This window comes from Poecilia latipinna, unplaced genomic scaffold, assembly GCF_001443285.1.
Source record: "Poecilia latipinna isolate Pla-1442-1.1 unplaced genomic scaffold, P_latipinna-1.0 Scaffold949, whole genome shotgun sequence".
NCBI classification, from domain to species: domain Eukaryota; kingdom Metazoa; phylum Chordata; class Actinopteri; order Cyprinodontiformes; family Poeciliidae; genus Poecilia; species Poecilia latipinna.
The window spans coordinates 162,823-177,790 of NW_015113565.1; the positions used below are offsets into that span (position 1 = coordinate 162,823).

Below are 14,968 nucleotides of genomic sequence, written 5' to 3' on the forward strand. Positions count from 1 at the left end.
AACTCAGGGAAGAATTTTGGATTTTAAAAAGTGTAAACGGAGATTTGAGTTAGTGATTCAAGGACCACTAAACAGAAATATCCAGGAAATGAACAAAAATTTTCCTATTAGTGATGCTGAGTCACTCCTTTCCCAGAGACATTAGAAATGTGTTTCATGGGTGGAAAAGAATAAATATTGAACAGATTTCAACAGTTTATGATCTGTGAAATATTTTATATATATATATTTAGACAACCTTAGGTGAAAGGTGGACTAAATTTTAAAGTGTTCAGAAATACAATTTATAAAAAAAGATCTGAACACAAATTGTCTTAAAGAGTCTGAATCAGAGCAGAATAATTTAGTACAGATTAAACTTCTCTAAATGACAGTTTTCAAGAAGAACTCCATATAAGACTGTCTAAATGCCAACAGAACAAGGTTACACAAATAATTGTAGACAATTTGTAGAACAATTTGACAAGTGTTTCAGAATTGAAAGAATAAATGTTTCACAAATCACAAATTGTTTTTCTGATCGCCTGGAATTAATCTAAAATAATCAGGTCTGAACTGAGACCCTAAATCTGAGCTGCAGCTTCAAGGATCCAAATACGGGAAAAACACAGAGGCAAAAGTGAAGCAAAAAGAAAACCAGCAAAAAGCAATGAAAACCAGTGATTTCACATGCTGAGGGAGCCGTGGAGTGTATGCGTGGTAGTCAGAGAGTAAGGAACGGCTGTGGAAGAGATTGAACAGGCAGACTGAGGGAAGGAGAAGAAGAATGACACAAAATGAGATTAAACTGAGACCCAAAGAAAGTACAAACCCTGGACCAGACAGAAATCCAAGAGAAATAAATCCAAATGCACAAAGAACACAAGAATTTACAAAGAAATTAAACACAACATGTCAAATTGATAGTTACAATAACATATGGCAAGACCTTTTTCTAACAGTAACAGACCCAGAGGTAATTAGAGACGTACACAATGAAAACCAAAATTAGTCATGGGGTAGTACGAGATTTTCACGATGAGTAAAAAGTGTCACGTTGTCACGATATTAAAAGTAATATGTGTGATATCGTATAATTGTTTTTATACAGAAGCAACAATTATTTGTACTGTTGCTAAATTAACATCAAAGGTTGTTTTTTCTTATTTTAATAATGTTATGTGCACCATTTATTTAATGTCATTTTATTTTATTGCTAAAAAATATACGACAAACACTGTTGACTTGTAACAGAAATGCTTCTTATCGCACTCGCGCTAAAATATTTTCTCTCACCTTAATAAAAGTGACGCAATGCATCCTCACTGCTGTTTTTTTTTTATTAGTTTTCACAATATGTAGCATTTATCTGTGTTTTTAAAAACCAGAATTACGTTCAAGCAGCCAAATTTGCCTTTCCTTGTAATCAAGAAAGACGTGTGGGAGGGGAGGGCTAACACTTCAAAACGCTAAATAAAACTCTGATAAGTTTCTCTCATTAAACGTACCTCCAAACATATGTGCAGTTTGAAACGCTTTAAAAGTCTATCTTGGTACCGATAACTTGCCAATGCTTTGTTGCATCAATAAATAATTTAAATTATCTGGGGGGTTTTTTCTGTATACACAAATGCAAGTGTCTCAAATCGGAGCCTTATGTGTAACAATTTAACCGAGTTTTGACCATTTTAATTGTTTTTAGATCTTGAACTTGAGCTGAGCAACTTTCGTCTGGATTTTTTTAAAAGCAGTGAAATGACCCTTTACTCAAATGTCAGGTCAGAATCTATAACCAAGACTGAAGGACTTTGACTCCAAACTTTTCACAGCGGTTGGTTTGGAGCTGCCTGAAAGTATGAAACATGACTTATTTTATACCTTGACTTACAGCAACTATTAACTATTTAAGTGTTAGAAACATGAAGTCTTCACTGTTTTTCTCAGTTCATTTATTGAAACTCTTCAACACTGTTCAGTACAAAATACTCTCTGTAAAACACTATTTCTCTGCTCATGACATGTTCAAATAAACCACTTTAAAAATAAATAGCACATTAATAAATATAATAATAAATAGCAAATACTTCTTTGGAAAGTCCTGAAGATTGAGGAGGTGGTGGAAAAACAGGATGTTGGGACGTCTGCTAACATCCAATTAGAGGAAAGATAGAAACTTTGGGAAATACCCCAAAAAGCCCTGGGATATTCAGAAGTACATCATTGAAAAAAAATGTAATCCAATGTTGAGATTAATGTTATACAGCTGTTAATCCCATAGCTGGAGGGCTGATGGTTCAGCTTTTGCCCTAAGTCTTCTATCTAAGCAGTCGTTTTGTGTCACAAGTGTGTCTTGGAGGCCAGCAGAAGAAAGTCCCTTGCTAGTTTGGTGAGGTAAAGGTCTAGGTCCCTGAGAATGATGTAACCCTCCACTCTGCTTTCCCACATGGTTCTGGAGCTCCTCTGTCGGTTCTGGAGCGTTGCAGCAGGTGTCGGTCTGACCCAGGAACTCCTTACGGCTCTCATCTGGAGGAAGAAAGCAAAACAAAGTACATCAGACCAGCTGCAGTGTCACTTCCTTTAAAACTCACGTGGACTTTAACAGAGAGCGAGACCAAACAAGAAACAAAACGACACACACGGGCGTATGTGAGTAGGACATCTGGGTACCTGACTGCTGACTTGGTTCATCAGGTCCCGTAAGTCCAGCTGAATGTGTTTGACGCTCTGAAGCAAACCGGCTGCCGTCCTGTGCGTGTTCTGCTCCTTCTCCAGCTGCTTCCTCTTCCTCTCCAGCATGCTCCAGTAGGACTGGATGTCCCTGAACGCTCCGTCTAGACGGTCCCAGTCCTGATCGAGCAACAGGAGATGAACACAGGTCCGTTACATAACGAGAGTCTTGCACAAACCCGCCTGAACATGCTTGCAGCTCTGAAAGGGGAATTCCTCTCAAATTTTCTTAAATTTTATGGCCTGCAAGACGAGGCTTTCGGATGATGTCACCAGACTTTTTTTTCTTTTTAGAATTTTAGGGGAGAAAAAAAGACTCAACAGAATTAGAAATTCTCAGAAGTTTTCACAATTTACAGTGTGACAGCCGGTGGGTGATTTATTTTTGTTTTCCCTGAATTTGTTCTGTGACTCTTACCGACAGCTGAAGCCAGTTGTTGAAGTCTGTGGAAAGCAAAGGCAGATCTCTCAAGCGGTGGCTTCGGTCCTCAAAATGTACGTTTCCCATCTGCTGCTCCTTCTGTGAAAATAAAAGTTTTTTCGTCAGGTATAAAGGAAAAAAAATAAAAAACAGATGTGAACAGACATTTAAATGAGCTGAGATGGGCGGTTCTTGACTGTTGACTGGGTCAGAACTGGTTGCTACGGCTCCTGAACTGAATAAATAGTACTAAATTGATTTCTTATGATTATATGCACTGGCACAGAAATTGTAACTAATTGGTCCCTTGGATCAATTTTGACTTTCACAATATAAAAGATGAATGTAAAATTAAGTTGTTGTACTTTTAGCTGCAGCCATATTGCAATAGGATCACCGTTTTCATCTGCTAGATCTCTTAATATATTTAATAATAAAACATTGTCCTGCTTTTTTTTCTTAGTTTCATTGTTTTGTGCTGACCCCGCCCTGACCCCCTGGTCAATTAGCTCCAGCACCGCCACTGTGGGAGGAATTTAATTAACTTACATATTTCTTCAGAAGGTTCTGCACCCTGGTTCGCGTGGATCTTGTGAGACGAAATGAGTTCTTGTATTTATTTTTCTGGACAAATGGTGATGTAGGAGCAGATTCCACGCAGCTCATTATGCACCAAAGAAGGAAAACAGCACGCCAACTGGGCATCTGGAACAGACACAGGAGTTAATGTGCTGCAAGCTAAAATCACGTTTGAGAGATTATATTTTCTTAAAAATGATTATCAAAGTTGGACAACACTGAACCAAATCATGCAGCTGGATTTGAGCCACCGCTGCCAAATATAGGAAATAAAACAGATGTTACTTTGCACATGTACGGGAGTTTTCAAATATTTCTGAAAGAAATTCCACACCACAACTTTAACCTTTCCCCAGACATCTGCTTACCAAGTATAAACTTCATTTCTTTTGCAATTCAATACCACTGTTTCTGGCACACATAAAACAGAAGTGTCCCAATTCCTCTAAATACTTTCAATGTGGAAGGAAGCATTTCGGCCTTCTTTTAGCGCTGCTTCTAAGCATGCTTCTGCAAGGCACCCTGCAGGCAGCAGACCCCACTAAGGAAGGATGATGCATCAAAAAAAAAAAAAAGATTAAGTCAGATTGCAAAATGTAATGTTCCTATTTCTGTCCTGCAGTTCCGCTGAACTTTGCTGTTGAGAAGGAAAAGGAGCCAATTTTCCCATTTATGCTGGTCATTTTATGTAATTGCATCAAGTGTTGAGACGAAATGACTCAGTGTCTCTGTCACACAGTGCATGATGAAGCCTTCCGTTTCTCTGCTGCGTATCAGTAATTGATGATCAGTTTATAGTTGGTAAGAGTAGCTCATTGAAGATCAAGTAAACGAACAACAGCAATCAGCGGCTTACTAAGACAATAAATATACATGTATGATATCTGGGTCAGACACTCAGAGCCTCTAATATAAACAAGCAAAACATTTCCATTAAATTGTTAATACACAGACATTTTAAATATATATATATATATATATATATATATATATATATATATATATATATATATATATATATATATTGTTCAATTTGGCTTACCTTCAGGGTGATGTGAGAAACAATCTAATGATTTAGTAAACTCACCAAAGCTGCTGTTTATATTCTTTTACAATACTTTCAGTTTCTACCTATCTGCCCCCGCCCCCCCCCCCTCTCTCTCTCTCTCTCTCTCTCTCTCTCTCTCTCTCTCTCTCTCTCTCTCTCTCTCGTCATGCTCTGTTTCTCCCTCGCTCTGCCTTTCTCACTGTCTTTCTGTCTTCTAGAGTTTCACCTTCTTGTGGTGAGTTAAGTGTTTCTTAACGAAACACATGAACGAGAGCAAGAGCAGGAAACCACCTCATTGCCATGACACAAAATTGCCAGATTTTTTTTTTTTTTTTTTTTTAATTTGGCTTTACAGAAACATTGAGATTTACGTTATTGTGTACCCCAACAGTGAGATTAAACCAAGGAATTATTATTTTGTGTAAAACTTGAACTCTTAAATTCTGAAACGTCTGCCTTTTTAGTCTGCGTTTTTATTTGTTTGTTTGTTTTCTTTTTTTTTTCTTTCTTTCTTTTTGTCAGGAGGACGGCTACGTTCAGCCTTGACTGTGCATCTTGGGGAAATCTTTCAGGAAGGAGTCTGAGTAATCATGAATTACTTAGTTACAATGACTCTCACAAGTGTAGAAAAATACTCTAGAAAAGACCCTGTCATCATGATTATTTGGTCACTCTCATTCCTGGAAACACTAAATATTTTCCAACAGCTGGAAGAAAAAGAATTGATGAGAGAAAAAACATGGCTTTCTATTATTATTATTATTATTATTATTATTATTATTATTATTATTATTATTATTATTATTGTTGTTGTTGTTGTTGTTGTTGTTGTTGGTAGTAGAAGTAGTAGTAGTATCACCGTCTGAACCTAACTTCTCCTTTTTAGGTCAATTAGAATTACCAAACCTATTTCTATTTTCTAAATAACAATAATGAGAAAGAATATGTGATTTTTATTAATTAATGTCTTCAAAGTGAGAAGTTTACATTCAGAATGATTTCTATCTCTTTAAACAACGGGGGAAAGAGCCGATGATGATGTCATGACTTTGTAAACCTCTGTGAGATTAACATGGCGCATCCATCACCTGCGGATGTATTTCAGGAAAATACCTAGAGCACACTGCTTTCATTTTTAGAAAGTCCAAAGAAATCAGTTTGCCATTTGCCAAGGCACTGGGATAGAAATGTGGAGCTGCACAAGTCTGGTTCATCTTTGGGAACAAGGATAAACCAGTATGAAATTACTTCAGTGCAGTAAAAGAATAAAAAATAATAATAATATTTTAAAGATTTTTACCAGATTTTTAATTACATATTTCCTATAGTGGAAATGGTTTTTCATCTGGACTTGTGTATGACTAAAAACAATTGTGAATATTGTCAAAAATTAAAACACAGCCACAGCTCTCCCAAAAATAGCTACAATCATGCAATTGTGAATAAAATAATACAAAAGTTGTAAAATAATAGCAATTCTCTAAATACCCTGTTGTCATATTTGACTGACGTTTATATTTTTTTCATTTCTTCATTTTTATTGACTTATTTGTACCAGTTTTCCAGAGAAAACTGAAATGAGATCTCTCTTTCCTTTCAGTGTAAGATCAGAGGCCTAACAACCCTATTTTCTTTAAATTGACTTCGAAAAGTCTTCATAAAATCTCATCATAAAAATTTCCACTTAACGGATATTCTGATGTGTGTGGAAAAAATCTCAACTTTCCTCAAAAAATCTGTTTATTTCACCTCTTAAACATGAAAGAAAAGAAAATCTGACACACTTCTCCATCGCTATAAGTAGTATCACGAGAAGGTTTCAACATCATTTTCAGCATGACACATCAGGAATTCACCTAAGCTAAGCATGCTTGTCTGAAGACTTTCTTGATACTGTGTTTATTTTCAGGCTGTTCAAATTATGTGAAATCCCAAGTTTAGTTGTTGACAAAAGTTTGTGTTTTTTTTGTTCTTTCATAGGAATGAAAATTTCTTTGATTCTAAAATCAGTTTATTTTAAGTAGTTAAAAATATCCTGGGCTGGAATCATCAAAGATAAACCTGGAAGACCTGTTATCAGATGTTTTCTCAGCACTACATTCTAAAAACTGCTTTAGTTAAATTGGCTAATTGCAATCTTCCATAATCCAAGAGCACACATTTTCAGTCTGAAAGCAGGATTTTATGTCTTTTGTTCTCAAAACTTTGAATACTTTTGCTTAGATTTTTATTTTGAAAGCAGGACTTAATGTCTTTCTTCTCAAAACTTGCATTGCTTATACTCAAAACTTCTCCTCAAGCTCAGTCTTTGTTCGGACTCTCCTTTCTTATGGAACATTTTTCTGCTTGTTTCTAGAACAAAATGCACCGTTGCCTGGCAACCTCTCAGCCAATGGAATGAAAGTGTTGTACTGGGTGCGTTTGTTTCCTTCTAGCAGGTGTGCCTGTGTGACTACTATCGATTGTAGCAACCTGCGCTACCCACTGGTTATAGCCTCAGCTTTCTACTCCATGTTACATTAAACATCCGCTAGCAGTATGCTACTTGTCGCTAACACCTTTCTGATATTAGGCAGGAGTTTGTTCACCCGACCCACCCAACCAACCAAGAGCAGAAAAATTCCCCCAGAGTGTTTTGGATGTGACAGTTAAGGGGTTAAACACCATAATTTAATGATGTTATCGTTTCTTTTTAAAACTAGCTCACTTCTGTCCCGGCAGCTTAAACCCAGCATTTGGATGAATAATCCAGCTGTTCCTGGGATCGTTAAAACCAAGTCTTCACGAGGGGAAGTCCCTTTTTTTTCTTAAAAAAAGAAAAAAGAAAAAGATAGTATAACCTCTTATGTCTATTTAAAGTAAAGCATTGCTCAGCTTTACAGTGACAGTTTGAGAGTGTGAGTCAGTAGACTTCCAGTGACTTATTTACTGTCGAAACCACAGTAAAGCTCACTTCCGCCAGAACAGAAATGAGCAAAACATTAAGCAAGCTATTTTGAAAGGAGGATTTAATGTCTTCTCAAAACTTGTATCGCTTGTACAAGTTTTGAGAAGCCCACATGGCTAAACTCTCATTGTTGTTCTATATGAATATTAGAGACAAAGCTGCACTTAAAAGATGTTGGCTTCTTCAAGTATAAGTAGTTTTAATCAATTGTGACTCTGGTTGAGTTACATAAGGCCACCATTTTGAACAGCCTGAGCAGCCCCATAGTCTTAAATAGTTTTATTTGGATAATCTTTCTTCCCAACTGTCCAGTTTTACGCTCAAAGCCGTTTTATTCCTGCATTCCATTTAGCTTTAAGTTGGATGTTTGAGAGACATTATTTTCTTGATTCCTTACAGTCAGTAATGGCTTTTCATGCTAGGTGTTGTCACATAGAAAGCAGTAAAAGACTCTGTAAACCCATTCCAGAACCTACTCTTTAATAGCTTCCAGATCATGTAACCGAAAAAGTTCAAATTAATGCTCAATTGTGTTACTATGCTGGACTAATGAGAGTTACCACTTTCTATTAATTTTAATTAATTTCCTTCTTTATGTTGAAATTTTATGGAGTAATAACTGATCATATATTTACTATACCTTTCAATGTGACTAAAAATTTGTATGTCATGAAGGAAAGTATTAAAATAAAATCCATAATTCATGCCATCCACCACAACAAATGGCTGACAGTCCATCTTTCAGATCGCTGACATATGTGTTTCTTTGTATGAAGGTGTCAAAGATCCTGGAAGTCACATGGACACGAAAAGGCTGTGCAAAGAGAGTTCATATATATATATATATATATATATATATATATATATATACTTTTGACACTGTGTAAAAGTAACAACATGGCCTTCATTGTATCTCTGCTTTAGCTAAACAACACATAACCCTGTGCTGCATCACTATAAATGTCACATGACTGAACAAATACCACATGGCCTCCTCTCTCCTCCTGAAACACACACACACAACATGGCAACAACATTAAAATACACACAGGTTGTTCATATCCAACCAGTTTTACTTTATTGGACTGATACCAATGTTGATACTGATATATTGTGCTTTCCTTGGAATTATTAACATTTTTCCTAATCTCAAATTAGATTGCTTTTTTTTAATCCCACAGTTATTAAATTAATTTATATAAATGCTCTCAATAAAATCTCTAATAATTGACATAGTAAAACAAACAGTGCTAAATATCTCTTATCGAGAAATGACCATGTCTTATCTTGCTGGCAAATTTTATTTAAAATTCTTTGTCACACTGCTTTTCTTCAATGTACGGTTGTGTTAGCATACATTACTGTCTTATGAGCACGTAAATAAGGGGCATAATTTCCCTTTTGTGTCAACCATTACATACCACTGAAACCACAACCTGACCAACATGCAGTTTTTAATGCCAATTTCTACTTTTAAGTTATTTCAAGATTATCTGTTACTCAGCAACATGCATGTACCTTTACCTGTTATTTGCAGAAAGCATTTCCACTCAAAACACATTGGATTTTAAAGTTTTCTAAATGTAACAAAAATTTGTATCTGTTTCTATTTTGTAAGGCTGGTTGATTCATTTGCCTTGTAATTTCATGTGTTCTATTTTGTAAAAGAGATATTGGTTCTGATGAAACTTGCTGGATGTGCCAATTTTACAGTGGCAAAAATAAAGTAATGCAACTAAAAAGACATTAAGTTTCCTCCTTACGAACTATTTGTGATGATCAATACATAATTTCTAACTGAATGAAAACTGCAAGAGAATTTGCTTGCCATGGGTGATTCCTTTTGGGGGGGAAACTAATGTGGTTAGTAAAGGGGGAAGATCTGCATGAAGAAGGGCTTTCCTCATTTTCACTTCCTCTTTTGAAACTTACCGATATGCTAATACTAGTTTTCCCATGTGACACTTGCAATTTACTATCAGTCTATTACCAATCTAGTTCATTTGTGGTTTTAAAAACCACTTTAGCTTTAGTTTTGCTTTTCCTTCCAAAAAGTGCTTGCAAGTCTGAACAGACACCCACTCATCCAATTCATTTTATCGTAAATTGCATACCGGCACATGTGTTAATCATGTGCTTGGCGTTGCAAGGAGGGATAAGTCATGTGGCTTTTTTTTCTCCCTTTTAATCGGTGTTGTTAAAGGGCTATTGAAGCAAGCAAGAAAATAGCACTCTTTGTTTAATTTCACATACACATTGTGGTCGCTTCATTCAAAGTGTAACTCGCTGAACATTAATGAGTGAGGAGACGGAGAGAGAGAAAGTGGCAAAGGGGGCGAGGGAGAGTACACAGGGGAACAGGAAGGCCATCTAACCCTAAAGAACAACTAGACTAAAGAAACATAAAACTAGAGTATGAAGAATAACTATGAACAAGAAATAAACCTTAGAAACACTAAGAAGAACTGAACTAGAATGATGTAATCAAAGAAAAGACTAAGGAATGCAAAATAATCAAACTTGAATAAACTCCAAAACAATCTGGGGTTCTAATACTAACAAATATAAGAACACAAAATTAAACTAGAATAACTAAGAAAGAACTAAACAAAAACATGGCTAGCCTAAAATAAAAGAGGAACTAAGAAACATAGAAATAAACAAAACCCAAAACCAAGTCCAACAAGTTTTTTCCACCGTACAGACTTTCATACACCAGCCTGTTTTTCATTGTTGTCTGCTGTTCTGTGCAAATCAGCAATATTACCATGGGCATCATGGCTAATTCCCTGACTAATTACATTCTTTACAGATGCATTATTTACTCACCACATGGATTGGATGAATTGGATTCTATTTTCAGAATTAAATTTATAAGGAACTTTTAAACCACCTATAATATTTATTTATTCAAAAATTATGCTCCGCTTGGTGTCGGTGTATCATTCAAAATCCCCCAACCATATGTTGAAGTTTGTGACTGTATTGCAAACACATGACAAAAAAATGTTCAAACAGTATACATTTTTTGCCTGCTAAATAAAGGCACCACATACAGAATATGCAGGAAAAAAATAAACATTTTCTAGCATTAGCATTAGAAATAATCCATCCAGACTGTTAAAAACAACTTTAAATGGTGTCAGCTGATTAAATGTTAACTCTAGTATATACAGAAACATATATTTTTGGTTAGTCAGACTTCTTAAACAATCCAGAGAATGGATATTAGATTTTCTTACTATTACTAAAGGGAAAGAAACAAACACATGCAACACACTCAAAGATTTGAAGCAATGTCATTCTCTGTTTTCCTATTTCTTACATTTCAACTACATACGCATTACACTTTTGATTTAGTTCAATTAAGCTTATTTCCTTTGCCTGTCACTAAATTACAGCAAATGTCATCTGTAGGTACTGCAAAATAAAAACCGTCTAAATTTTTTAGACCAAGTAAACCAAAGTATCATTACTTTGGTTTGCTTGGTCAGCACTCGATATTAAATAAATGTCAAAATCTGCATGACTTTATGACCTTTATCTTTAAAGTAAATTCTACCAGTACAGTTTAACTTAAAATGCCAAGTTTAATGTTTTAGTTTCAAATCCTGATTGTAGTTCAGGGAAAAATTTACTTCCTATAAGATTGCCTTTTTGCAGAACTACTCTCCCCTTTAGAGGCAAGGCCCCTTCCCGCTCCCTCTCATATAATGACTCATAAAAATAATGACTCCTTGGAAACATATTTCAAAGTAGTTTCTTTTCTAAACTTTTTTTTTTGGATGACCTAGGAGTTTTATCAAGCATGCACATAAAAAATGTTATATCTATGTTGATCTCCAGTGCAAAATACTGTATATTCACAAACAGTTTCAAATATTGTACAACATAAATAGATTTTTAATTAATCTATCCTGCTTGATATGTACTGAATTTGTATGAAGTTGACATCTTTCAGAAAAAGTATGGCCTCTGTAAGGTACACTTTTCCAATTTGTAAAGTATCACTTTTATACGCAATCTTAATCACATATTAAAATTTCTGATTATTAATTGAAAGACCTACTAACATATTTTACTACAGCTTTCTGTATCTATGTGGAGATGTCATTATTGAAATAGATAATGATTTAAAAGCTCTTTGCATGTTAATAAACCAGAATATTTTAGCCTGCCATGCAAATAACCCATATTTAGCTGCAGGCTCTAATTTCCACCTGCAGTCTGTGGCAATTTGATGTACAGAAATAATTGAAGCATTAAATGACATGATTGTTGAATTACAAAGTATTAGAAACGTTATACAGGAGAAAATGAAAATATACTGCTAATACGCAACAATTACAAACCTACATGCATACAAGTTTGCCAAGAGTTTAGTCACTGTCCTACAGAAAATGACCTGCACGTATTGTTCCAAGTATATGAAAAACGTTGGAGGCAAAATAGATTTTGTGTAAAATGTTATTCATTCATGAGGGTCCTGGTCATGTAACAAACCTCTGGAAGACCTTGTTGCCCATTTCCCTAAAGCTCTATTATGTCTAAGGAACATCACTGCCTTCTGAAAAACGTCCAATAATATTTTGTGGTTGTGTGCTTTACCTCACATGAACCTTCTTTCCCCTTAGAGGTCGCGCTCACACTGAAGGGGTCTCGAAGAAGGCAGCGAGACGTTGAACAACAGGCCAGGACAGCTGGACAAACACAACAGAGAAGCTGGACTAAACATTTGATCATCTGGGTCACCACATGGGGAGTCACAAGTTGAGATGCTAAGACGATGTGATGTTTGAAGTCCAGGAGGGGGCTATGTCCTGGGTATTCTTTACACAAGCATCGCACTCTGTGCCAGGCTCTGGTTCTATAAAAGCTGCTGTTGGTTCACAGACAGACAGATGTGCTCTTGGTTCCTTCCCTTTTTGCCATCTCTAACATTACTTTGTCACCGTTGTTGGATCAGGAAAATGTTTGCAACCATCACGCTGCTGGTCTTCGTGTGTCTGACCACCACCACCCATGCAGACCATCATCACGTGCCTTGTCGTAAGACACTTCTAACACTTCTCTTGATACCCTTTTGTCTATTGAAGGCTAAGAATGTTTAATGCTTTCTGCAAAGGTTGTATAATTTTCTTTTTCAGTGTGGTTTGCCTGGTGGATAAATTTACGTTACTCTTTTGTTTCAGATACACACAACATGACTGGATTGATGAGTGTGGTGAGTCTTTATCTTTATTGTGATTAAGATCTAAACAGGAATGCAAAAAAAAAAAAAAAACATGTAAAATGTTCTTGTCTTTGGACAGATGAACCTAAAAGGTGAAACAAAAGCATTTGGGTCATTCACTTACGACTCAGTGGGCAGGAAACTGCGGTTCACGTCCAACGAGAGTCACCCGACAGACACATCACTTGATTTGGATCTGCTGATGCTTTTCGATGAGGTAGCTCATAAATATCACCCCTTCCCCCCCTCCAAAGAAATGTCACGTTGAGGTTGTGTCATGACTTGACAAGGGAAGATGTTTTTGCTTTCAACAGGGGATTTTCTATGAGATTGACATCAAAAATCATAGCTGTGAGAAGAAAAAGCTTCAAATGTCCTTGCATCCTTTTGACATTCCTGATGACGCCAAGTTTCTCAGTACAGTGACCACCGGGAGCTCCTCCATTAAAGGCGAGGGGCTGAAAGTCACTATCTGGACTGGGCCACTGACAAATATGAAAGGTGGAATAGTTTCTACGAGATGCGACTTCAGTACGGCTTCATAACCTCAGCAGTTTTCAAGTCTGACTTCTGATTTCTCTGTCAGGTTCTTACTCCATGTCTGTAACCATGGGATGTTTGCCAGTGTCCACTTTCTATTTCACTGAAACAACATCATTCGTCTTCAGGTTAGTTTTAGGTGGTTCTTTTGGCCATGTAGAAACAGGATGTAATGGGTAACATCGCCAAATTTCCCTGTAAATTTCATGCTTTTTTTTTTCTTCACAGCAACATGGATGTCGAACTGGAAGTCAAGGATCCTGACCTCCTTGTGGTGCCCTCTGTTTGTCACGGAAAGCCTGTGGAAGACACCCCCGAGGGAACAGTAAGCAGCTTCCTCAACGAATTCATGTAGATGAAACCTGCCAAGTGAAAAATGAAACTTGCATCAAATCATGACTTCCCAGAATTTTTTTTCTTTTTTTTTGCTTTTCTTTAGTTTTTATGCTTAGCTCCAATTTTTCTCTTGATTCTCCGCTTCATCCCATCTGCTTTTATCACGTCTCTCTGCCCTGAGAAAAAAAATAAACCTGTGCTTAATTGATATTGGATTTTGATGTAAGGCGAAAAGCTATGATAAGGATTGCAGAATTAGAAAAGAAAACTAACAAATGGTGGCTGTTCAAATTTGTACCACTGACAAAACATGTAAAATATGATTCATAAAAATGTCAAAGCTGCCAAAAGTGTGATGTGTTTCATTTTTGCCAGTATTTTTTTGTTTGAACAAAATGATTTCTAGCAAAGGTGTGGTTTGGATCGTGGAACATTGCAAACTTAGCCAAGTCCAGAAACCTTTGCACACATTTGTTTTACACAAATGAATATTAAATTAATGTTAAGCATGTTGCCATGAGTTTCCCAATCCAGTAAAGAAACAAATTGTTGTTTTAGGTGGTTCTTTTGGCCATGTAACATATTGGCCATAATTAAATAATGGCATTATTTAATTAAAATCACAAACAAGCACATTAAATAATAAATGGAAATATCAAAGCATTCTTTGTGCCACCAATATAATATAATGCATAATTTCATAATTAAACTGTCAATAGAGTTTTAATTTTTCGCTTGCATAATTGTTTGCAATTTATTTAAGATTTCATTGTACTTGTGCTGTGTGCGCGCTGCAGCAGAACAATGAATAAAAGTGTCACATGTGATTGGTTACCATATAAACAGCATGTTAACTTACAATAAGTCACTTTAGCTGTTGCACTTCTACAGCCACCCACTGACCAACTCTCAGGAGAAAAGATTAATAAATTCAATAAATGTAATAAATTATGAATTCTTAAATTATTGCGAAACATGCAAAGAAATTTTAACCCCCCTCTGCACCCAAAAATTATTCTATTATTGAGTTTGCAGGAACTTTTCTATTGTTTTATAGGCTTGACGCTACTTGTCCTCCGATTCAGGGACTTTCTGTACAATGCCTTATTACACTCTCATTTTTCTGCTTTTCAATTAAGCTTCATCATCCTGTTATTG

General features: G+C 36.0%; 2 protein-coding genes across 2 annotated transcripts; one reads left to right on the plus strand and one right to left on the minus strand.

The window, feature by feature from the left end:
* Positions 1–1,960: 1,960 nt before the first annotated feature.
* On the minus strand, positions 1,961–4,617 carry LOC106957924 (uncharacterized). Its single transcript, XM_015049498.1, has 4 exons — positions 3,677–4,617; positions 3,125–3,226; positions 2,647–2,826; positions 1,961–2,502 (listed from the first exon to the last, which is right to left on the minus strand). The coding sequence occupies exons 1-4, from the start codon at positions 3,830–3,832 to the stop codon at positions 2,317–2,319; spliced, it is 624 nt and encodes a 207-aa protein (XP_014904984.1). The 5' UTR covers positions 3,833–4,617; the 3' UTR covers positions 1,961–2,316.
* A 7,860-nt stretch (positions 4,618–12,477) lies between these two features.
* Positions 12,478–13,858, plus strand: epd (ependymin). The gene is given in 7 exon segments (XM_015049497.1): positions 12,478–12,514; positions 12,517–12,750; positions 12,894–12,925; positions 13,014–13,151; positions 13,249–13,435; positions 13,521–13,602; positions 13,703–13,858. Coding segments are annotated over 7 exon segments (822 nt in total). The 5' UTR covers positions 12,478–12,492; the 3' UTR covers positions 13,830–13,858.
* Positions 13,859–14,968: the final 1,110 nt, after the last annotated feature.

What these genes read in the sequence shown, in the direction of transcription:
- LOC106957924 (XM_015049498.1), bottom strand. Translation starts at nt 3,832, where the DNA reads ATGCCCAGTTGGCGTGCTGTTTTCCTTCTTTGGTGCATAATGAGCTGC. An exon ending in AGAACCTTCTGAAGAAATAT is followed by an intron (nt 3,227 to 3,676) that starts GTAAGTTAATTA and finishes TTATTTTCACAG; the next exon opens with AAGGAGCAGCAGATGGGAAA. An exon ending in ACAACTGGCTTCAGCTGTCG is followed by an intron (nt 2,827 to 3,124) that starts GTAAGAGTCACA and finishes TTGCTCGATCAG; the next exon opens with GACTGGGACCGTCTAGACGG.